General features: G+C 51.4%; 1 protein-coding gene across 1 annotated transcript in view; it reads right to left on the reverse strand.

The window, feature by feature from the left end:
- The window catches only part of CFAP77 (cilia and flagella associated protein 77), a 136959-nt gene that overhangs the window by 19665 nt on the left and 91807 nt on the right, over positions 1-25487 (reverse strand). Inside the window, exons 5-6 of the mRNA XM_060153281.1 lie at positions 7939-8044; positions 3637-3738 (exon numbers count right to left, since the gene is read on the reverse strand). Coding sequence (XP_060009264.1) covers positions 3637-3738; positions 7939-8044 — 208 coding nt within the window. The remainder of the gene's footprint in view (positions 1-3636; positions 3739-7938; positions 8045-25487) is intronic.

A 25487-nucleotide genomic window follows, 5' to 3' on the forward strand; every position in this document is an offset into this window, starting at 1 on the left:
CACTTGACCGAAGAGGAAACGGGGCCTCGGACAGGTCAAGCCACGTGACAGGTCAGGAATGGCAGGGTCACCACGTGGCCCGGGTCTGGCTGACCCTGGAGTCACGCGCACACAGACATACAGCGCTGCCCCCTCCTCTCTCCCCGCTGGCCCCCAGCGCGCCTTGCGGAGGGGGGCGCAGAGAAAGCCCAGCCACCAGGCACAGAGGGTGTGGCCCCAGGCCCAGGGGTCCCCCCACTCAGGAACGAGGCAATGAGTTCATGTCCTGTCCCCGAAATGAGAACCTGTCCCAGTTCACTCTGGGTTCGGTGTCTGCGGCCTCCACGAGACCCCGTGCCTCACGCCACATGGCTCCTTGGTTATGGAAACTTGGGTTGGAAGAGACCCTCAAGAACGAGTGTTCCCCCCTCATTTTCAGGTGGGGAAACTGAGCCCCAGGGAGGTCCAGCTGCTGGCCCAGGCCTGGGGGCTGGCTGGCGGCCTGTTATGAACATCCTGGCAGACAGGCCACTCGCCAGCTGTCGGCTAACCCTCCCTCTGGGCACTGGCCCTCACGTGGCGATGGCTGGTCGCACAGACTAGGAGATAGCGCTGGACCCCGTGTAGCCGGACAGGGAACCCTACCGAGGGGTGTCTCTGCCCCTTTCCTTGGTCCCTCTGGGCCCAGATCCAGAGGTGCCCCGCGCGGTGCCGGGTGGGGATGGATGGAAAGCCAGCTTTGCTGAGCGCTCACCCAGCCCGGGAGCGCCCGCGCCCTGCCTGCTGCTTTTCCGTGTGAAAGGTGTTTAATTATTTCTGACAGAGTTCAGCGTAGACATCTGTTCGCGAGCTGGGAGAGTCCATTTAGGTTATCCATCACCGTGACAGATTCCACTTTTTTGGAAGCGCTTTTTCCTTTCATAATGGGGCCGGGTGGGGAAGGGGGGCCGGGCGGATCGGCACAGACACGAGACACAAAGACCCTCCTGGGGCCTCAACAGCAGTAACCCCTGCGGGAGGAGCAGCTCTGGCCACGCCCCTTCCGAGTCCGGACCCCGTCGGCTGCTGCAGCTGGTGGGCCCTGGGACCTTTAGGTTGGGAAGGGGGTTTCATCGGGTCTGTGAAAGGCTTTTAAATTCGTCTGTCCTCCTGGGCTGCACTGGTGATTCATTCGTTCATGCACTCCTTCATTCATCCTTCCCACAGACATTTACTGGCCACCTGCTGGGTGCCAGGCCCTGGGCTGGGCTCCGGGGACACAGTGGAGACACAACAGACATGTCCTCCTGGGCTCGCACTTTAGGGGGAAGATGGGCATTGAACAGCGAATGGCCCGGTTAAGTAAGGAATTGCAATGTGGCTACGTGCCTCAAAGGCCGGCATTCCCTTCTCACAGGGCAAGTTCCTTCCCCTCTCTGAGCCTCAGTCTCCGAGTCAGTAGAATGAGAGTATGATATCTAGGAGATAATGCATGTCCAGCACTTGGCACACAGTAAGAGCTCAATAAATACTGTTCACGGGTGGTATTTCCCAACGGGGAGGGCACCGAGGGTCGCGGCGGTGGCGGCAGCGCCCTGGGGCTCTAAGCGCCTCTGCTGGGCTGTACCGCGTGGCGCCCAGGGACCAGCCCTGCTCTGAGATTCCTGCAGCTGAACTTCCAGAAGCCTGTGAACATCCCCAGGAAAGATGAAAAATCACCCGATAAATCCCGGGGCTTGCATTTTTATTCTGTTTCTCGTTATTTCTATGACACAATGGATGGTGCCTTTGAGCTCGGGCCCTGCAGTCAGAGGAACCTGGGTTCCAGGCCGAGCCACTTGCTGGGCAAGGAAAATGAAACCCATCTCTGCCTGTCCTCAGTACAACTCGGGTAAGGATGCTTGTGTGAAATAATGACTTAGCGCACACAGAGGGGTAGCATCACAGGTGGGCCACCGTGTTCCTAACGGTAATTTGTAACAATCTAAAGACTGGAAGAGACCTGAGCTCAGCTGAGTCAAATCCCCTCTTTTAGAAATAGAAACTCATTTATATCTGGATTTCCAATCCTACTCCGGGCCAGGCTGCGGGGCTACCTGCGGGTGAGACAAGGGCTCCTGACACAGCAGAATCCATGTTACCTGGGGTGGGGGTGGTGGAGGCGGGAGGGGGGCCTTTCCTCGCTCCGATGGGCTGCAGGGAGACCACCTGAGCCCTCCTGGGTCCATTGGGTTGGGAGCTAATTGTAGATTCTAAATCGGAGACAAGGGGGCTGAGAGGGGCTGGGGGTCAGTGCTGTAGAGCAGACTGCTGGCAGGGCATCTCGTGCCCAGGGAGCCGTGGGTCCCATCCCTTCCTGGGCAGGGTCCCCAGGATGCCTGCATCCCCCATGGACGTCCAACATCAGGAAAATCAGAGAGAAAAGAGCAAAAGAGGAAAGGCGACAGAAGATGGGCCAGGAAGGAGGCGGTAGGCGAAACTCCCGAGTGTGAGAGGCAGAGAAAGGGGAGGAGGGATGTGGATAAAAAGGCAGGAAATTGGGGGAGGCGGAGGAACCAAAGATGAGGGGTGCTGCCCAGGCCAGGGCGGAGGAGTGATAACGGGGCAGCAGCTCGGTGACTCCCCGCTCCTCCCACTGGGTGCCCAGTCCTGCCCGCGTGTGCAGGGACGGCACGGGCTGATGAGCAGTAGGGCGGTTGGCCACTGACACGTGCTGATGGAGGCCACTTGGGCAGGACATGAGAGCGACATCAAGGGGGGCTAGTGGGCTTCTCTGGCAGCCTGTTGGATTGCATTAGGTTCAGGAAGGCATGGGCCCCTTCACTGTCTAAATTGCAGTTTAACTCTACACAGCGGCCGGGCCTGGGCTGTCTGGGAATGTGGCTTTGTGCGGCTGTCTTCCCGGGACCAGGCGTGGCCCTGGTGGCCCCTAGAAAGGCTCCCTGTGCCCGAGCTGGGCACACATGGCCCCCACCATCCCGTGGCACTGTCCCCAAGTCTCCTGGTTCCCCTCCTCTGACAACGGCCCCGGCTATTCCTCCTTTTTCTTCTGCTAAAAGCTGCTAAAGAAGAAGCCCCGTCACGGTGCGACAGGCCTACGTGGCCGAATGGACACTGGGTCAGTCCTGAGGCCGGAGCATGGTGGGTGCGAGATCATTCTGGCCGCATGACAGCCCACAGGAGACATTTGCTCCATCTCCCCAGGGATGCCCCTCTGCGGGAGGTTTAGCGCTGATGGCATGGGACTGTCTTGCACCCCCAGGTCCCCAGTGTAGGATGTGGTGCAATGATTCCATCAGTAGAGGGGGTTTTGGTCCAGACAGCGTCTGCCCCAGTGGACAGACACCCAGACTCCGAGGTCAGATGGCCCAGCTTCAGCCCAAGGCTGCCCTCACCAGTGTTCTCCACATTTCCTGCTGTGAAATGGGGGTGATAGCAGCAGCTCCCCGCTTCCACGTGTGGGAAGAGCCAATGAAGTGGAGCCCAGTGCCTGGCACTTAGGAGGGGCTCCAAAATGTTAGCCATTGCTGTTGCTATTATTATTATTGTTGTTGTTGTTATGCCAGTCGATGGGTAGAAGCCCACAGAACTCTACGGTCTAGAGGACAGGTAGAGACCAGTCAAGGTGAGGGGCATCCCCCCCGGGTGCAGGAAGGGGAAGGTGGAGGCGAGACTGACCTTCTGGAAGTGGGGCACGTGCCAGAGGGTGTCCAGCTTCACAGGCGGCTTGTACTTCCTCAGCTGACTGCTCCGGGTCTCATACAGTTTCCCAAGGATCACCTGCGGGCCCGAGAAATGCCAAGGCAAGATGGTTACCGGCTCCCTGGAGAAGCCCGAGCCACGACGAGGAGTTGGGAGTCCTGGTGCTGCAGACCCACGCGTCACTTTCCTCCTGGCTCTGGCCCTTCTCCCTGTCTGATTTCAGTGCACCTGCACCCCTGGCCCTGCCTGTGACCACAGTGGACTTGGGGGTGGGACCATGGGACGCTGGGAGCGTGTTATTTTGGTTTTAGTTTCGGCCCTAGAACTCTCTGGGTTCTGACATGCAGCCACCTTGAGGGCAGGGGTGTGTCCCAGACACCCTTGTAATTTTCTCAGTGGCTAACACAGCCCCGGTGGTTACCACGGACGCCACAGTGTCTGCATGAAGAATGAATGACTCGATGCTTGTTGCCATTCTGTGGGGCAGGTCCTCAGCATGGTCTGCTCGTGGAAGAGGAAGGAGGACTCCTGTTCGGGGGGAGGGATTTGGGGGCTTGGGTCAGGGCCTCGGAGGTCTCTGGGGGTGGGATTTCAGAGGCACAGAGGCGGTCCTCCTCCTCTTTAGCTGCACGCCCCGTGCCCACGAACAGAGGCCGGCAGGCCCATAATTAGGGTCCTGTAGCTCATGCGGTCTGCTGTGGACTGAATTGCGTTCCCCTCCAAATTCACATGTCGGAGCCCTAACCCCCAGTTGTGACCGTATTTGGAGATGGGCCTTTAAGGAGGTGATTAAGGTTCAGGGAGGTCATCAGGTGGGGTTGTGATCCAGTAGGACAGGTGTCCTTCTAAGAAGAGGAGAGACACCAGGCTTGTCCACACAGGAAAGGCCATGTGAGGACATGGCGAGGAGGTGGCCGTCTTCAGGCCAAGGAGAGAAACCTCCAGAGAAGCCGACTCCACTGGCCCCTTGATCTTGGACTTCCAGCCTCCAAGATTTCTGTTGTTTAAGCCACCCAGTCCATTGTATTTTGTTATGGTCACCCCAGCAGACTAACACAGGGACCCAGGCCTCCAACCTTAGAATCAGAGGGGGAGGGGCCCTGGAGTCTGCATTTTCAATGTGTGCCCCGGGGGAATTCCATACACAGTCAGGCCTTATTAGCCCACGGCTGTGATCCTTGTCAAAATTCAAACCCCCCCTAGGGGAGTTAACTGGTAAACACGGACCCCTTGTTTATAACTGCAGCCTCAGTGTGAAGAGTGGGAACCTCACACCCAGAGCGGATGAGCTGGACGATGCCCTGGTGCCCAAGTGACCCAGAGAGGATGGGCCACTGCAGAAGGGGGTGTGAGAGAGGACGCAGGGCAGACAGTGCACCCGACAAATAAAAGCTGACCTGAGCCTCACTGAAGATGCCACCACCCCATCGAACTCCTTTGCTTGATTGATTTTGTTGATCAATTATATTAATTTTATTGAACGCATCTGTGGATAACTTACAAGCCCTCCCCTCCGCTTTCTAGAACAGCTTTGAAGCTTCATCTTCGAACCAAAGCCAAGAGGCTGCCCGGCCCGGGGTGAAGGAGCTGTTGGCCTTCAGAACTGGAGGAATGAAGGCAAGTCTTGTCACCTTTCCAAACCTCAGTTTCCTCTGCAGGAAATGCGGGTACCGATGCCTAACGAACAGGTGCTTGTAGGATTTGTGGAGTTAGCTTTGAGCAGGGTGTCTGGTCCAAGATGATTACTCACTAAATGGAAGCTGTTTCCAAGAATTTCATTTGGGGTCACCATCTTCCAAAATCCAGGACATCCTGAGATGCTGAAGAGACAGGCTTCTCCTAGGATGGGGGCAGTTTGACCTTGTAAATCAAAGGTCTTATCAGCCCTAATAAATTGTTCATCAGGCCCTCAGCCATCGGTGGGTCTGGGTGTTTGTAGCCATTTGATAGGCACAGAGAATCTTGGGACAGGAAGAGAAGTCTGGGGATGGTTTGCACAAGTATTTTCTGAGGGCCTACTATGTGCTGGGCCCAGCTCTGCAGGCCCCCATTTAATCTGACCCCCTTTTTGGCCCAGTGAGGTCACCGAGACCCCAGCAAAGCAGTGACTCACTCAAATTCACACCCCCCCAGGCTGGCACCTGTCCCCAACCAGTGCTTGGGGGTGGAGCCGCCCACAGTGGCTGCTTAAGGGGTGCTCTGCTGAAAACTGAGGGGCACTGGCTATGCGATTGTCTCTAGACTCAGAAGACGTGTCTTTGGAGGCCCGGGGTTCTGAGGACCTGTGACACTCTGAGCTGTCGTGAAATAGCTGCTAATTAAAAACAGGACTCCGGATCGGAGCTAGAAAGCAGCAGTGTGTAACGGCAATGCTCCCTCGGAAACTGGCCGTTACCATAGTGAGCTGACTCCTTCTGGAGCCATTAACAAATAAACTAGTCATGGGCTGCTTTAAAGTATTATTACAACGCTCTGCTCTTTAAGGAGTGGTTGTCTCGGACTCCACCCACCGCTGACAACAGCCAGGAGGGGCCTTGGCTCCTGGCTGGGCCTGGGGAGCCCTGGGCCCCTCTACCCAGCAGCCTTTCCTGGCCGGTCCCAAGGGTGCCGGGATCCCTGATAAGACTTTTCCACTCCCCAGTTTGTCCCTAGAACATCACAGGCACTGTTGCTGAATCCTAAGCTTTCCCGTAATCAGCAAGAGTGGGACCTCACCATCAGGAAAAGCCTGGACTTTGGGGCGGGACACACCTGGGTCCTGGCTTGGCTGGGACCTTTGGCCAGTCACTTAACCTCTCTGAGACTGAGTTCCTCCATCCGAAAATGAAACAAACTGAATGCTCTGATGAGACTCGGACCTCATGGGGTGTCCGGGAGGGCAAAAGGCATGAACACAGGCTGCGTGCTGGATCCAGTTCTCTGCACGGAATCTGGAGGAGGGACGGCGTTGGTGAGATCGTTGCAACAACCAAAGACACTAAAGCTGTGCTTCTGATGAAATCTACATAGTGCTACGTGAGCATAAAGCAATTCTGATTTTACCGTCATCGATCCGGATCTACTGGAGAAGAGACCAACCTGAGTGCTCCAAAAGTCCGAACCTCAGACTCTTTTATTTTTATTTATTTTTTTAAACTTTTAAAAATAAATTTATTTATTTATTTTTGGCTGTGTTGGGTCTTCACTGTTGTGTGCGGGCTTTCTCTAGTTTCGGTGAGCAGGGGCTACTCTTCGTTGCGGTGCGCGGGCTTCTCAATGCGGTGGCTTCTCTTGTTGCAGAGCACGGGTTCTAGGCACGCGGGCTTCAGTAGTTGTGGTACGTGGGCTCAGTAGTTGTGGCTCGCGGGCTCTAGAGCGCAGGCTCAGTAGTTGTGGCGCACGGGCTTAGTTGCTCCGCGGCATGTGGGATCTTCCCGGACCAGGGCTCGAACCCGTGTCCTCTGCCTTGGCAGGCGGATTCTTAACCACTGCGCCACTGGGGAAGCCCTCTCAGCCTATTTTAAAGGGGGTACCACGTTTAGTATCTTCGAATACAAGTGACAATGCAAATTCACTGCTAAAGATGTTTTTCCAGGTAAAAATCTCACCTAGGCGCACACCATTAACAATTGCTGGTGCTTGGGTGTCATTCTGTCCTCAGCTCAAATTTCCCAGTGTGGCCACCACCACTCTGGGCCTTGATTTCCATGCCTGGGAACTAGGGTGACACCCAGCTCACAGGCTTGTATCCAGCGCAAATAAGATGATGTATGTGATGTACGTGGAGCGGTTAGCATGGGGCTTAGTCATTCACTTGAAACAAAATGTATCCTAACATTTCATAAAACGCGGTCTTTACGGAACCCTCCCAGAAGTGGGTTTTCTCTTTGGACTTCGTCTTCCTAACCTTTTCTTTATAGATAGACCGGGGCACATTGCTGTCCGGGCCAGGTCAGATTCGTGGACAATCTGGTTTCCAGATGTGTGGGGTCACATGGAGTTTGGTGGGACCGTCCCCAGACGGGAATCGGGAGACGGGGTCCCGATCCTGCCCCAGAGGCACACAGGGCCAGTTTACTGGTGATGCCGGCGGGGCTTAAGTCGGGGTTGAACCTGATCATCACCGAGACCCTTTCAGCAAAGCAACAAGCAACTTGACTCCCCAGCCCTGCCCACACCCCAGCAATAGACATGCACAGGCGGCATCCTTTTGAGCTCTGGCTTTGCCTCCCCCAGCCCCTCCCTTCTCTTCCCTCCCACCCCATCAGTCATCCACTCTGGACTGAGCACTGCGTTTACCTTATGCTTTTTCTCCAGTTTGATGGCTTTCTGGTTGGCCTTTTGTTCCTGCACCCATAGCTGCTGGTACTGATGCTGCAGCAGATCAAAGAAGGGGGTGGAAGGCCTGTGGGGAAGCAGTCAGATGGGCTTGAGGTCGGTGAAGGCCCCCCTCCCCAGAGGCTGCCCACCTGACCATCAGGGCTACAGGGCAAAGTGTTCTCCCAAGGCTGTGAGAGTTTCTCTCTGGCCCTTCTGCAGCCGTGGAAGAAACAGTGCCTCGTGTGAGTTGTTCAACAAACACTTACTGTCCACCAACCGAGTGCTGGGCCTGACATGGTGACAGACTCTCTCCCTGACCAGATTTTAGGCAGGCTTCTCAGAGCCCTCTTTTTGATCAGGGCTCGTTCTTGGGATCTATCTTTGGCCAGATGAAGAGTTCGCCTTAGCAAAGAACCCTGCTAAGTCAATCCCCCCGCCCTTGATATCTGATCACCTTGGCCTGCCTTTACCAAGAGTCCTATTAAGTCAGTTTAGTAAGAATCCCCCTACCCTTGAAGTCTCTTCGTAGTAATTTTCCATCCACTCTGCTCCTTGCCTATAAATCCCCACTTGTGTTGTATTCAGAATTGAGCGAGGTCACTTTCCCCTTTGCAATAGTACTGAATGAAATCCGTCTTTACTGCCTTTAGCCTCCGCTCTAGTTCTCTTTGACAAGGGTCTCCAGCCAAGGAGAACTTACCCTGTGTAGAGCATTTTGCATGCCCCACTCGTCACAGCACTGTAAAGTGGGTACTTTTATCATCCATATCCTAAGGTCCCAGAGCAGTGGGGCAGCCCTGTGTGTGAGACCCTCTCAAGGTAACCTAATAGGTGATGAGGAAAAGTTCTTTCATAGAAGAACCAAAGCTAATAAAATGCAGGAGGAAGGACAGAATTGGGGAAAGAGAATCATTACTTTGCAACGCCTAATGATAATGGATTTAGGTAATAATCAATGATTAGGTGGAAGGCTGATGGGGAACTTTACAATGGATGTGTCAGGCTACAGCAGCTGGACCAAAGGATCAATTTGTTTTTATTGTGGTAAATATGCATAACATAAAATTTACCCAAGTGACCAATCTTACTATCACTGGAAGTGACAGATGTGGGGCTGGGAGTGATTAATAGGAGGTATGTAGCACCACCCACCAAACACTTTGGGGGAAACAAACCCCAAAGTGAGCCCAAAGGTAATCAGACTTCTAGACCATCACTGTCAAATGGAAATATTATGTGGGCCGCCATGTAACTAAAATTCTTCTAGTAGTCATGTTAAAAAGAGTAAAAAGAAACAGGTGGAATTAATTTTACTAATGTATTTTATTAACCCAATATATCCAAAATATTATCATGTCAACATGTAATTAGAGATAGGAATGAGGTTTTTTTTTTTATTTTTAATTTTTTTGTTCTGTAAGCAGGCCTCTCACTGCCGTGGCCTCTCCCGTTGCGGAGAACAGGCTCCGGACGCGCAGGGTCAGCGGCCATGGCTCACGGGCCCAGCCGCTCCGCGGCATGTGGGATCTTCCCGGACCGGGGCACGAACCCGTGTCGCCTGCATCGGCAGGCAGACTCTCAACCACTGCGCCACCAGGGAAGCCCGGAAAGGTATTTTTTGAGGGAAAAGCGAACACTAGCTGAGTTTCAGAAGCCGTGAGGAAATAGTGCTAATTGTGCGGAGTGTGATAATGATATTGTGGCTGCTTTACGTCTTAATGTTAGAAATACCTACTGAAGGGTTTGGGGGTAAAATTCTGTGTAGTTTAGAATTTGCTTTAAACAAACCTCCAGAAAGGGGCTTCTCTGGTGGCGCAGGGGTTGAGAGTCCGCCTGCCCATGCAGGGGACGCGGGTTCGTGCCCCGGTCCGGGAAGATCCCACATGCCGTGGAGCGGCTGGGCCCGTGAGCCATGGCCGCTGAGCCTGCGCGTCCGGAGCCTGTGCTCCGCAGCGGGAGAGGCCACAACAGTGAGAGGCCGCGTACCACAAACAAACAAAAAACCTCCAGCAAAATATAGAGCACAGTAAAATAAAATAACAAAGTAAAAAAATGAAAGAAGAGTGACAGAATAAATTGAGAGTGGTGGAAGCTGTGTGATGAGGTTGATCATGGATGTGTATTACTCTATTTGCTACACTTTTGTGCATGTTTGAAATTTTTCGTAATAAAAAGTAAAAAGACAAAGAGGAAAAATCCAGGGAATGAAGCTCATTGTTTTCCCCGCTCACTTCTTTCTCATCTTCCTTGTGATCACAAATGGTCTTTTTTTTTTTAACATCTTTATTGGGGTATAATTGCTTTACAATGGTGTGTTAGTTTCTGCTTTATAACAAAGTGAATCAGTTATACATATACATATGCTCCCATATCTCTTCCCTCTTGCGTCTCCCTCCCTCCCACCCTCCCTCACAAATGGTCTTTATCACCTTCTCCATCACTCAGCTCAGGTCCAAGCTGACTGCCTCCTCATATTTCTGTACCAGAGGGTCTCACATTTCAATGCATAAAAATCACTGGGGCTCCCTCCCCACAGGTTCTGATCCAGGAAGCCTGGGGGTGAGGCCCAAGAAAGAACATTTTTAGCAAATATAGGAAGTAGTTCTGATACAGGGTGAGTGGGTTGAATGGTGCCCTCCCAAATGTTTCCATTTTAACTTTCGGAACCTGTGAGTATGACTTTATTTGGAAAAGGGGCTTTTGCAGATGTGGTCAAGTTAAGGATCTCGAGATGGGATTAACAGTATGTAAATCGCTTTGGAGGGTAGGCCTTCAATCCAATGACGTGTCCTCATAAAATATACACAGAATCGGAGATACAGGGAAGAGGAGAGGGTGAGGTGAAGACAGAGGCAGAGAAAAGCCAGAGAACGTCTGGGGCCCCCGCAAGTTGGAAGAGTCCAGGCAAGACTCTCCATTAGAGCCTCTGGAGGGAGCACCGCCCTGCCAACACCTCAGCTGCAAACTTCTGGTTTCCAGAACGGACAGATGCAAGGAAAATACATTTCTGTTGTTTGAAGCCGCCAGGTCTGTGGTCATTTGTTATGGCGGCCCCAGGAAGTGAACACATGGCGGTTCCTCAGCCCACACTTTGGGAAACACCAAGAGAAACTGCGGTGCCGACGCGTGCTGTCCAGAGAAGTTCCCGAAACCAGACATCACTGGGTCTTTTACAGCAGAAGGAGCCTTCCAGCAGCGTTTTGCAGACCGTCACGTGAGCGTGGATCACGGGGTGGGGGGGGGATCTTGTTCGAGGCATGTTCTGGTTCGATGGGTCTGGGGCGTCTGGAGAGGCTGTGCCCAGGACCCACCCTTCGGGGCTTAAGGCCTCATCAATCATCCAGGCCTGGGGCTCTTACCCCCCGGAAGTCCCACGGAGTCGCAGACCACCATCTCTGAACAGGAGTGTATAGACACCATCTGCGGAGAGGGCCCACAGCTTTCATCACATTTTCAAAGGTGCAAATGCCCCCGGAAAAGTTCAGAGCCTCTGTTCTTCCCCTGTGACCTTATTTCACAGACGAGGGAATGAGGAAATGGAGGGGCTGAGCAGTGAGGCTACTCTCAAAGCTCACATACAGTAAGGACCCGAGACTGCAAACCTGGGGCTTCTGGCTTTGTGTTTTATACAGTCTTCACGGTGGTCTTTAAAGTCTTTGAAATTGTTGTCAACACTTAAAAACTGGGAAATTTTACATTAAAGGAACCCAGCTTTCCAAATTGTCTTGAAGATGTATACGCTCTGGCCAAGTGGGTCTGCATTCCTACATGGCAACAACTGGCTTGAGCTGAGTATCAGGTGTCATTTAGCCCAAGTCCTCTCCCTTCCCTATTGTCCTCCACTGCCTGCTGGGCCGGTCCAAGTGTTGGATTTTGTGGCTCCAGAGCCAGCCACAAAGAGCTGGACTGGACCCTAAACATCCTCCTCCCAGCCGCCTCCCATTCTCCCGCCCTGTGTGCGCGCCCAGGACGGTTCACCTCCCTTCCGTGGGGACCTCTTTGGGACTAGACTGACCCGGGGCTCCGCTTGAGTGGAGCGTCAGTGGCTTTGAAATGCCACTTGAGCTCAGAGGTCTCTTTCCAGGGCAGCCTGCAGTGCATCTACAAACAGTGGCTCTTTGTTTTCCTGTTCCCTTACCCCTGTGGTGACTTTTATTACTTAATTATTACACACCCCATGCTTCTGAGCAGCCTAATTTATAGCCATGCTTTCTAATGACACGAGATGCGTAATCTTGCAAGATCTACCCCAAGAGGCCATTCACAACAGAAAAGCTATTTTCCCAGCAGCCCCCACTGCCCACATCGCCGCGAACCCACCCTCGCAGCCCTCCTGCAGCCTCGCTGACCATCTTTGTGTCCTGCTCCAGCCAGCGGTTCTTATTACTGGGAAGAGGTGGGCGGGGTCGGGGGGTGGGTGGCGCTCAGAGCAGAAGAGCTGACAAACCTTGTAAGTTACAACAGCCTAAGCCCTGACTGGCTGACGGAGGTCCAGCGGGTTTTGCCCATTTCTGCTCAGGCTCATTAAATCAGATAAAAAGGTGGGGAGGCTTGTCTGACATGCGGAAAACCCAGGACGTAAAGTGTATCACAGCATCCCTTGCTTAAAATGCCCTTGACAGCCTCCCATTTCTTAGACTCAACCCAGATGCCGGGCTACGGCCGGCAAAGCCCTTCCCTCCCCAAGCTCCTCCCTGACACTCAGCATCTCCTTTGCCTTCAGGTCTCAGCTGTTTGGTCACCTCCTCAGAGGGCTTTTCCCTGACCTGTCCATCCTCAGACGGCCCTTGCCAGGTACCCTCATAAGCAGAAGCTCTCCTGTTCATTTGTCATGGGTTTATAACTGGTCTTGGTCATTGAATACCAATGCCAGCAGGCATGGTTTCTGTGGGATGTGGACTGACATGGCGCTGCTCTCAGTAATTATGCTTTGTTGAAACCAAGGGGAAGAGAGGGAGGGAAGGAGCCAGAGAAAGAAAGATTAGGCAAAATTTTAGGAAACATACATTTCATAATTCAGGGTATTATAAATCAGGCTATATATGAGTTGTAAGAAATTTAAGAGAGTAAATTGACGGAAATTGTAATCCAGTGGAGAGGAAGGATAGCCTCTTCAACAAATGGTGCTGGAACAATTGGACGTCATGGACAAAGCCAAAGACAAACAGGAACCTCTTGACCCAAGTCTCGTACTTTATACAAGAATTAACTCAAAATGGAGCATAGATTTAAATGTAAAACTGTGAAACTTTGAGAAGAAAACATAGGAGAAAATCTTTGAGACCTAGGGCTAGGCTAGGTGATGAGTTCCTAGACTTAACACCAAAAGCAGGATCCAGGAGAGGAAAAAAAAAAGATAAATTGAACTTCCTCTAAATTAAGGACTCTTGCTCTGTGAAAGAGTCTCTTGAGAAGATGAAAAGATAAACCATGACTAGGAGGAAATATTTGCAAACCATGTATCTGGCAAATCTAGACTATGTAAAGAACGCTCAAAACTCAACAGTAAAAGAAATAAACACAAACAATTGTATTAGAAAAGAGGCAAAACATGAAGAGACATTTCATCAGAGAAGGTATATGGGTGGCAAATAAGTACATGAAAAAACAGTCAACATCCCTAGCCATTGGAGAAATGAAAATTAAGAGCATCCTGTCATGTCACTACACACCTCTTAGCACAGCTAAAATAAGAAATACATAGTGACAATGCCAGAGCAAGGATCCAGAGAAACTAAACCTCTTATACATGGCTGGTGGGAGTGTAAAATGGTGTAGCTGCTCTGGAAAATGGTTTGTGTGGTTTCCTAGAAAACCAAACATACACCTACCATATGGGCCCAGCAATTGCACTCCTGGGCATTTATTCCAGAGACATGGGAACTTACGTCTACACAGACACCTATACACCAATGTTCGTAGCTGGAATATTTGTAATATTTCCAAAGTGGGAACAGCCAAAATGTCTTTCAATGTGTGAGTAGTTAAACTGTGGTCCATGCATACTACGGAATACTACTCAATAGTAAAAAGGAATGGACGATGGATACAGCAAAGACTTGGATGATGTCAAGGCCATTATGCTGAGTGAAAAAGACCAGTTTCACAAGGTCACATACTGTATGATTCCATGTGTATACCATTCTTGGAATGTTCCAGGGATTCGGGAGAAGGGTCACTATGTGAGTGTGTGGGGTGGGGGTGGGGGTCTTTGAGGTGATAGAACGGTTCTGTATCATGATCGTTACACAAATATACACGTGATAGAATGCGTGGACACTAAATACACAAAGGAGTGCATGTAAAACCGGTGAAGTTTGGGGAATTTCCTGGCGGTCTGGTGGTTAGGACTCAGCACTTTCACTGCCCAGGGCACGGGTTCAGTCCCTGGTCAGGGAACTAAGATCCCTCAAGCCGCGTGGTGCTACCAAAACCAAACCAAAACAAAACAAGACAAAAAACAGCTGGTGAAAGCTGAATGCGGTCTGTGTATTGTACCAACATCCATCTTTCAGTTTTGGTACTGCACTATAATTATGTAAGATTTTATCCTTGGGGATAACAGGTAAAGAGTCAACAGGATCACTCTGTACTGTTTTTACAACTTCCTGGGAACCTGTAATCATTTCAAAGTAAAATATTTTTTCAAAATGCAATCAAGCATGCTAGAGGAAAGCCTAAACTGTCTTTCTACTTTATGGAAAAAATATTACAAAATTACTGTCATACAAAGAGGTGATCAAAGAGTATGGAGCCAAAAAATGTAGGGAAAAAAATGCATATGGGGTGTGACAGGCAATTAATCCTTTTAAAATGTGTTATTTTTCTGGATTTTGTGGTTTACGATATTTGTCAGCTAATTTAAAATTTTAATTTGTTCTGATTTCTTTTCTCATTCTACTTAAGTATTCCGTTTTATGCCTAAATTTGTATTCATGATTTTGAACTTGTTTTTCTTAAAGGGAACCCCCAAACTTGAATACGCTCCTGGTGCCACGGAACGTGGAGCTGCCCTTGAGAGCAGGTAAGATGTTTCTTTTAATCATAAGAGAGTATTAGGTATAACTTTGTGCTAATAGTGTGAAACCAAAACAAAACGGGTGATTTGTCCAGGAAAATATAAACGATCAAAGTGGACTGAAGTGCTTATAGAAAATGTTCATAGAGCCACGGGTACCAGGCCCGGGTATGTTCACACATGCACCCTCCCAACCTTGCTGAGAACAGTATTCCAGGACTTTCCAGAACTTTTTATAAAAAAGCTTCCCACTTAAAATAACCAACGAGGACCTACTGTATAGCACAGGGAACTCTGCTCAATATTATGTAACAACCGAAATGAGAAAAGGATTTGAAAAAGAATAGTTACATGTATAATTGAATCACTTTGCTGCACACCTGAAACTATCACAACATTGTTAATCAACTACACTCCAATACAAAATAAAAAGTTAAAAAAAAAAAAAGAAAAAAAATCTTCCCACATCATGTTATGATCCCAAACTGAGACAAGGAGAATGTCTTGGTCAGTCTCACTTAGAAGAGCAAATGAAGGCCTTCCCTGGTGGTGCAGTGGTTAAGAATCTGCCTGCCAATGCAGGAGACATGGGTTCGAGCCCTGGTCTGGGAAGATCCCACATGCCGTGGAGCAACTAAGCCCGTGTGCCACAACTACCGAGCCCGTGCGCCACAATTACCGAGCCTGCGTGCCACAACTACTGAAGCCCGCACGCCTAGAGCCCGTGCTCTGCAACAAGAGAAGCCACCGCAGTGAGAAGCCCGTGCACCACATCAAAGAGTAGCCCCCGCTCACCGCAACTAGAGAAAGCCTGCGGGCAGCAACAAAGACCCAATGCAGCCAAAAATAAAAATAAATTTATACAAAAAAAAAAAAAGAGCAAATGAAAAAATACTAAGTGAAATATTACCAGATCACATTGGGCAATGTACTAATACCAGAAGGGCCTATCGTAACGCCCTCCACCCACCCTCCAGCCGAGGAGTGTGGGAGCTGAGGGAAGGACCCCAGAGAGCAGCTCACCCCCTGCCCCTTACCACTGAGCTCCCAAAGCAGGAAGGAAAGAAACTGTCCCCCCGGTGAAGCTGCAACTTTTGATGATTACACTAGACTGGACATATTAACTAGTACACACGGATGGCCTTTTGTAACTGGAAGTGAGCAGGGAAGCCATGGATGCCTGAGACTTCACCCGGGAAAGGGGCTGGGAAAGCAGTCGAGCCTCAGAGCAGGTTTGAACAAGGCAAGGACACTCACGTTCCTGATTCCCCCGCCCCTCCCACTTGCTCCCATTTATCAGGAAATATTATATAGCTACCAGAAAGAATGAAGCGGCCATATGTGTAATAACCCAGAAACATCTTCAAGATGTAGGTCAAGTATGAAAAGAAGAAGGTGGGGAGAAACAGCCACGCCCGTGTGAGGGCATCGACACAGGTGTGAAGGATGGAAAAATGACTGGAAGGAAGCCCTCAGAGGACGGTGCTGGGGGAAGGGGGCAGACATGGTAGGTGGGGTGAGGGGCCCCGCCCCCTCCAGTCTACTTACTGGTTTTATGGGACTCTTTTGCAGCAAATAGAGCAAAACAAGAAACCTACACCTGAGAGGTCACATGACTCGGCCAGGGCCACAGTCAGTGATGGCGGTGACGGATCTGGGTCTGAATCAGTGTCAGGATGCCAGCTCACTGCCTCCATCCCCGTGCCACCCCACCATGCACAGCTCTGCTGACCTCACACCAGAACTGGCCGGGCTCTTTGTTTTTCGTCCTTTTCACCACAAGCAGCCGAGGGTGGCCAGGCCTTCTAGGCCCCACTGGCCCAAGCCGGGGAATTTCAGCGTTTTCCGTATACTCAACCCTTCGGGGGTCCTAAAGACCCTTGCATCTTTAGGAACCATTTTTCTTGTTTTCTTCTACAACTATTTTTTGCTGCTACCTTAAAACATGTCCAGGGTTTTTTATCGTTTGGGGTTTTTTTTTTTTTTTCCAAGAAAACGTAGTTCTTTATAATAGAAAAAAGGTATTTTTTCCAGCCTAAAATGAATGAGTTTTGCCACAGGACGAAAGCCCCTGCGGTCACAATTACAGCCGTCCGACCTGCAGCTTTCTTTGGAGGAGCCGGAGGGGGTCCACTCAGAAGATCTGAATTATTTATCCTCACTAAATTAGATGGGAAAAGTGGGAGTGGGGAGGCCGAAGCCCAGAGAGGTCAAATGGCTGGCCCAGGGTCACACAGCACACTCAGTGGCCCAGCCTGGACACCACCCCACCCCTCAGGCTACGCTATCTGCAGCCAAAAGAATGTGAATCCATTTCCAAAAGGGCTCAAGGGGCTGCCAGCTAACCAACTCAGAGAGAGGCCAAACCCGGGGGCCTGGCTACTCTCATGTAGGACCCCAGACCTTCCCAGACACTGTCCTCCCTCACCAGACCCTCCTCTCCACATAGGAACTGAGGCTTTTTCAACGGCGCCCATCCGATGCTGTCTTCCTCAACGCCCACTGGTGGCTCCTCCTTGCCCCGGGGATGCCAGCAGTTTTCAAAGGCCCTGGCCCTGGGGCGCCGTCTTTGCACCCGTGTCCTCCCGGGAGCCCCCTCACCTTCCCCGGTCACTCCGTCCCATACTTCGGGGCTTGGCCTAAAGGAGATGCCCCCTCCCCATCCCACGGTCCCGCCCAGAGGCCTCCCTTAGCTCTGTCGACTACGCCTCCCCTGCAGCTCTTTACACTTGGGGAGGTATTTTTTTTAATATTTACAGTGATCAACTGATCAATTCAGTGTCTGCCTTTCCCATTAGGCTCTGAGCTCCATGGGACAGGGATTGTGGCTGGACTGTTCACTGTGCAGCCAGGCTTAGACAGTCTGCACTTTGTAAAAATGCTGAGTGGCCCTGGAAACCTTTAAAGACCCCTTTCCTGAGGACACTGGCCTCCTCAACTGCAACGCCCAAGAGGGGGTCTTCGGCAGAAACGAGCTTTTCCTTGCGGAGCCCAGTGATGGGACAGGGGTGGCCCTGAGTCCTGCAGAAAGGGTCCAGGCACTGAGGCCAAGCCATGGACCCCTGATTCCTCTCTCCATCATGGGGGCTCAGTTATTGAAGCAGGTGTGTCAGAGAGGATCCTGGATCCTGAAAGGGGCAACAGTGGCAATTCCTCACCCCCCAACCCACCCCCCCGGAAACAGAGGGCACAGTCAGGACAGGTGATGCTGGGGCAGTGGCCCCTTCCCAAAGATGAATTAGAGGAGCTGTGCAGCAGAGAAGAAGGCTAGACAGGAGTTCTTCAGTGGATACCCAGGTGTATAAATTTGTCAAGACTCATCAAATTTTACATGGACTGGGACTTCCCTGGTGGCGCAGTGGTTAAGAATCCGCCTGCCAATTCAGGGGACACGGGTTCGAGCCCTAGTGTGGGAACATCCCACATGCCGTGGAGAAAGTAAGCCCGTGCGCCACAACTACTGAGCCCACACGCCACAACTACTGAAGCCCATGCGCCTGGAGCCTGTGCTCTGCAACAAGAGAAGCCACCGCAATGAGAAGCCCGCGCACCACGGCGAAGAGTAGCCCCCGCTGGCTGCAACTAGAGAAAGCCCGCGCACAGCAACGAAGACCCAACGCAGCCAAAAATAAATAAATAAAATAAATACATTTATGAAAAAATTTTTTTACATGGACCATTTCATTATCTATAAATTATACCTCAGTAAAGTTGTTTTTTAAAAAAAAGAACTAAGGAGACAGATTGAGGTCAAAATAGCCCAGGCAGGAGTCATCACAGAGGAAGGTCTTCACGAAGGTACTAGGGAGCCATGGATGGTTTCTGAGCGAGGGAGGAGGGAGGGCATGATGACAGCCACACTTTGGAACTGTTGCTGGGGGTGGTGGCGTAAATTAGTGGAAAGGAAGGGAACAGGATGTGAGGATACAAGGCCACTCCAGAGGGAGGAAAGACACAGCAGATGAGCTACACATCTTGTGAATGGGATCTCAACTCTGTGCTCACTTACTCATCTGTCCGTCCATCCATCTGGCCCACCCAGGAGCAATAACCAGCTCGCTGTGATGGGCCAGGTTTTATGAGGTGTGGGGACATGCTCATGGGGACGTGCTGTCTGCACCCTGGGGTCACAGGGCACGCAGCAGAAACACCGATAATCATCACAGCTCACACTTCTTCCTGCTACCTGTATCCTTAGGACACTAACCTAGAGACAGATACTAATACCCTCTTTTCACAGATGAAAAATCTGAGGCCCAGAAAAGTTCACTGTCTTGCCCAAGACCACACAGCCCGTGGGTGACATATTGCATTTGCCTGGGAAGCCCTTGAGCATATCCATCCTGCAGCCCTGCCCCCCTGCAGAGCAGAGGGCTAATTGTCAGTGTAGACGCGGCCACTGGAACTCAGATGAGAGAGCCAGTGAATTGAGCAAAGGCGCGGAACAAGCGAAGTCCCCTCTGAGCCTTTTGACGGGTCTTTGGGGATGAGCAGAAGGGGACTGAGCTGAGACATGAAGCAAGGGGAGCCCAGACAGAGGGCGGGGCGTGAACAAAGATGGGAATCAGGCCTAGAGGTCACCACGCCTCACAGCCCTAGACCCGCCTGAGGGCCATTGGAGAATAAGAGCCATTCAAAAATGCCTCCCAATTTTTAAATGAGCACTTACTACACCAAGCCCGCTGGCAGCACTCCAACTGCCATCTCCCTGATGCTTCCATAACCTTGCAAGTGAGGGTGAACAACTCTGCCTTCAGATGTGGAAACTGACAACGCAGAGAAATCAAGCAACTGGCCCGCAGTTTGCTCACGGATCATGGAGCGGGCCAGGCGACAGAGCCAGGGTCCCCATCCAGCTTCCCCGGCTCTAAAGATGCCACGTCCCGACAGTTAGGCTGTGCACTCAGTGACCCCCACGGCAGCTCTGAGTGACCTGGGCCGGCGAGGCCACCGCTGAGGGCTTCGACAAATTATTTGCTGATAACTCGGCAGGAACCTGTCGGAAAAGTTCCTCACCGCCCTAATGTTCCCACTGACAACGAAACCGTGTCAGAACTCAGTCTGAGGGCTTCCCTGGTGGCGCAGTGGTTGAGAGTCCGCCTGCCGATGCAGGGGACGCGGGTTCGTGCCCCGGTCCGGGAAGATCCCACGTGCCGCAGAGCGGCTGGGCCCGTGAGCCATGGCCGCTGAGCCTGCGCGTCCGGAGCCTGTGCTCCGCAACGGGAGAGGCCACAACATTGAGGGGCCCGCGTACCGCAAAAAAAAAAAAAAAAACCTCAGTCTGATAGAGCGGAAAATGGGGAATAAAATGAAATGTGAACAGCTCCTACTCGGGGTTGGCCTGCAAGAAACTTCAAATTAGTTCCATCCAATCCATCTTCTGCTGCTTCGTGATTGATAACCCCAGACCAGGGGTTGATCTCCGATGAAGGTAGCTGGGGACAAGCAAGGGAAATGGAAATTATCATTTGCAAACATTAGGCTGACACTTTGCGCGTGCAGGGGGCGGCGAGGGCTGACAGCTCTGATTTGCAGAATCGGTTCCTCTCTGCCAAGGAGGGCTCTGTGGATTAGAGGGGGCCCCTTTCATGGCAAACCCACCTTCATCTTGGCTGCTCATTAAAACTTTGTGGAGCTGGAGAACTTGGCGGAAGAGAGGAAGCTGGAGGAAGCTTCTGAGGGACATTAGGTACACATTTGTTGAAAGGTGTTTGAGAAGGGAGCCTTGGGTCTGACAAACCGGATTTTAGTGCGGCTCTCCGTTCACAGCGGGCTAAAATAATTGGTCATCAGTGACTACTAATTCGGTTTAGTAGCCAGAGGCAATTTTTTTCTTCCTGGAAAATCAATGACAGCACCGAGGTCTGTTCAACGTGATTCCGCTCAAGACGGGTCCTTACTTGGCGCTTGATGCTTCTTCCAGTGGAGACAGCTATTTTGTTAAAATAAAATTAAAATCCATCTCTAATGTGCCAGTGGTCTGCTGCTCCCGGGGGTGGAAGAGGCCCTGGTCCCAACGCCGGCACAGCCTCGAGGGCTCAGGAGCGGATGGTGGCCTCCGGGACGGGCCGCACGTCCTCGGTTGGGTGTGAAGTTCAGAACACGCTGTAGACCGTTGCGGGGTCTGGTTTTGGAGGAGGGGAGAGGCTGGAGGGCTGGGCTTCTCTGGGCTGCTCTAAATCAGAACCCAACCCACAAGGGACACCCGACAGTGGCACCATCTAAGGAGACCCAGCTTCTCTCCCATCTGCTGGAGGTGTTTCTCCAAGTCAGACGCGTGCTCGGGCGGCACCGAGCAGTGAGCCCCAGGGCTCCAGGAGCCTCCCTTCTCCGCTCCACCTGAGGCTTCCCGAACAGGCCCACCTGTGGGCAGGTGACCTTAGTGACCGTGACCGAGCACTTTGCTTGTGCCTAGGGCTTCCCTGGTGGCGCAGTGGTTGAGAGTCCGCCTGCCCATGCAGGGGACGCGGGTTCGTGCCCCGGTCCGGGAAGATCCCACATGCCGTGGAGCGGCTGGGCCCGTGAGCCATGGCCGCTGAGCCTGCGCGTCCGGAGCCTGTGCTCCGCAATGGGAGAGGCCACAACAGTGAGAGGCCCGTGTACTGCAAAAAACAAAACAAAACAAAACAAAACTTTGCTTGTGCTTAAAGTAGCACCACTGTTTCTAGTAATAAGTGATTGTGGCTAACATTGCCCACAGGCTACCAAAGACTTATTTCCTTCTTTCTTTTTGCAATTGAAATTTTTATTGAGGTCACTGGAGATTCACATGCAGTTGTAAGGAATAATACAGAGAGAGGGAGGGGGGGAAAAAAAGAAATACAGAGAGACCCCCGTGTACCCCTTACCCCGTTTCCCCCAGTGGTGACATCTGGTAAGACTAAAGAACAAAATCAAAGCCAGGATATTGATATTGAATAATCCACCCATTTTTAGATGCCACCAAAGTGACTCACACTCACTGGTGTATTTGCTTTTATGCAATTTCATCCCACGTGTAGGTCTGAAGACTCACCACCACAGTCAAGAGACAAAACAGCTCCGGCACCTCAAGGGTGCTTCCTAACCTCGCCTACCTCCCTCCTACTCTGCACCCATGGGCCTGGGACGCTTTGTTTTCATCCTTAAAATAACTCTACCGGAGAGGAACTGTTATTATGTCATCCCCCATCTTATTGATAAAGAAACTGATTGATAAAGAACGACTGACATTGCTATTGAACTACTGATAAAGAGTTCAATGAGACAAAATAACTTGCTCAGGGTCCATATCTGGCAATACTGCACTAACGGGGTTGCAAATAGAAGACATGCTTAGTTTGGTCTGTAGCATTTAAAAATTCTTGTACACAATATATACATTTTTAAATCAGAAGAACTCACATAAAAATCCCAGTGGCTGGCTTTCCTTAATGAGGCCTTAGATCATCTGGTAACACTGGGCCCACATTCCCAACTGTCAATAACTGGCTGGAGCTGCCACCCTTCGACCTTGAGTTTGATGCAGTCCCCACTGCTCCCTATTGCCTCACACAGGGCTGGCTTCGCCCTTTGACCTGCCAGGCCTCTGCAGACATGTGATGGTGTAACCCCAGCTCCACAGCACTTACATAACAAAATGCTTGGTATCTCTCTTCCTTCCCAAAGCCTCAAAGAACTCCCTACTGACCATTTTTTTCTGACATAGCAGGAGATAGTATTGGTCCCACTTACAGATGGAGAAATGGAGGCCCACAGAGACGGTATGTATGAGCTCAAGGTCAACACGGGAGCAGGAGAGCGCTATGTTGAGTCTGGAGTCTTCAGGCTTCAAGGCCAGGTGTTCATCTGCTCTCGGCCTTCATCTATGCTCCCCCCAGAAAGGGGGCGTTGGGAGGGGCGGGGAGGGGTGGGAGAAGAGAGGAGACTCCCTTGGAGGAGGGAAGGGGTGATAAGGCCTGAAGGGGAAAACTAGAGGTCACTTGCCCATTGGGCCCAGGAGGCTTGTGCCTGGGCCCCAGGACACTCCTAGGGACCCATGAAAATGCTCTAATTCCTTTTAAAATCAGAAAAAAAATAATAATCCAGCCTGGATTATATTCATCTTTATACCAGCACAGCCATAAAATATTTTAAATTATTATTATTATTTTTTAATGGAGGAAAGGGCTCATGAAGGCAAGAGTGCCCAGGACCCACGGAAGTCCTGCCCTAGAGCCAGAAGACACAGGCCTCAGCCCAGATCAGAAGTTGCAGTTCATACTGTCTCTCCTCCCCTCATCCTGTTGAGGCCAGAGATTCTCAATCTTGTGGGTGAATAAGAATCACCCAGAAACCTCATTGAAAGTAGAGCTGCCTGGGTCCCACTATCAGACTGTCTGACTCGCCAGGCCTGGGCTGGGTTCCAGGCATCTGCCTTGTTCTGAGGGTGCATGCACCGCCCCCTAGGGGATCCTGGCCACGTGGTCCCTGGCACCCTTTGGGGGTTACAGCTCTGAGCCTCTTCTTTGCAGAGGCCCCTCCAGCCTGGCGGCCACCGGCACCTCTTTATGGAGTGGGCTGACCATCAGCTCTGGTCCCTAGGGACCCTTGCAGCCCACCGCCCCCCCTTCGTCCTCTCTCACCCCCATCGCCTTTTTCTTAATTGTCCCCCCTTGGCCTGAGAGCTTGTCTTTTCTAACTAGCCTGGAGGAAGGGACGGTAATTGAGGTGCAGCCTCTCTCCCTGGCAGGACTCTTAGAGCTAATTAGAGGAGAGGACCTCTGGGCTGGTGGTTCTTTTTTAATTGTTTGTGGATCCAACATAAAGCTAATGACAGAGGAGGGAGGCTTAGTTAGCGCACTCCTGACTTCTAAATTTGTCTAAGAGGTCATTTGCAATTTGCTAACATTTTTCACAAGGGTGAATTCAATTAGCAGTCCCCGCACTGGCGCCCAGCGGAGAGAGACGGGATGGGCAGTGGAGCTGGACGGGCTTCCAGGGAGCTTCTCCCAACCTCGAGTGCCTGAGCCCGAAACTTGGGGGCTCTCCCTGCACCCGCCTGATGCATGCCCCGCTCCCAGCACAGCGGGCTGTGACTTGAGCCCCTCTGGAGAGAAAAGGCTCAACCGAGCTGAATAGATGTGACTCAGGAGGAACTATCCTCCAGACCCCTTGGGAATCTGTGTGCAGGGGGATCCTGGCATCTGGGGAAACAGGTGAGTACCAGATGGGGCATCCCCGCCAGGGCGTATGAGGGTGGTAGCAAGAGCGTTGGGAGAAAGCTCCAGGTCCATCGGGGCACCAGCATAAACTGAGGAGGTCCCTCTTGAGCCCGGAAACTCTGCGTGTGGACCATGACCCCAAGGAATCCCGCACACGTGTGTGAGGTGTGCCGGGCGCCTCGTCATCATGGGGGAAACGAGAAGCAAGGTGGGTGTTCAGTGACGGGAGATGGATGGGCCCAAGGTGGGTGATTTGGACAGCGGACCCAGTGACTTTGGCAAACATGCAGAGTGAAAAAGCAGCCACCACACAAAGTGACTTAAATGGTATGAAACCACACTAAATAATTTGCATTATTTAATGCAAATCTAAGGGTAGAGCAAAAATGTGAACATGTGGGTGGAAAGCATGCCCGTTCCAACCTTAGGATGGTCCTTAGGGAACAGAGGGAAGGGTGTGGGGTTAGGGAGAGGTGAGAAGGGGCTTCAACCTGTGTTTGCTACATTTTATTTCTTTAATAATAATAATAAAAGGGTCAGAAGCAGAAATGGCCGAGTGGGGACATTTGTGAACTTTGAGTGGCGGGTTCGTGGCAGTTAGTCATGTAGCTTCTGAACTTTTCTTTTCTTTTTTTTTTTTTTTTTGGAGAGGTTCCTCATAAACACAAAAGAAAGGGTTGGCAGAAACATCTGCTTCTCAGGAAAGCATTTATGCCCATCACATTCTGGCTGCTCACAATTCTTGACTGATTACAAAGCACTTTCATATTTTTCATAGAAACGTAATGTGTAACAAGACTCCAGGGGCAGCCATTATAAATAATAATGCTAAAGGTGGTTTTCTCAAAAGTTAGTATCTAGAATGCACGACTTTCTGTTAAGACGCTTTGGTGACTGTAGTGGGGTGAGTGGTGGGTGACCGCCCCCCAAAAGATAGGTCCTGGTTCTAAGCCCCAGAACCCAGAAATGTGAAGTTAACTTGGAAAAGGAGTCTTTGCAGAGGTCATTAAGTTAAGGACCTTGAGATCAGATCATCCTGCATTCCTTGGGTGAAGCCTAACTTCAATGACAAGTGTCTCTATTTGAGACAAAAGAGAAGAAGACACAGACACACAGAGAAGGAGGCCACATGACCACGAGGCGGAGAATGGTGTGATGTGACCACAGGCCAAGGAACCCCGGGGGCCACCAGAAGCTGGAAGAGGTGAGGAAGGATTCTACTCTAAAGTCGTTGGAGGGGGTATGGCCCTGTGACACCTCGATTTTGGACTTCTGGGCTCCACGTTATAGAGAATAAATTTCTGCTGTTAGAAGCCACCAGGTTTGTG

This window comes from Lagenorhynchus albirostris, chromosome 7, assembly GCF_949774975.1.
Source record: "Lagenorhynchus albirostris chromosome 7, mLagAlb1.1, whole genome shotgun sequence".
NCBI classification, from domain to species: Eukaryota; Metazoa; Chordata; class Mammalia; order Artiodactyla; family Delphinidae; genus Lagenorhynchus; species Lagenorhynchus albirostris.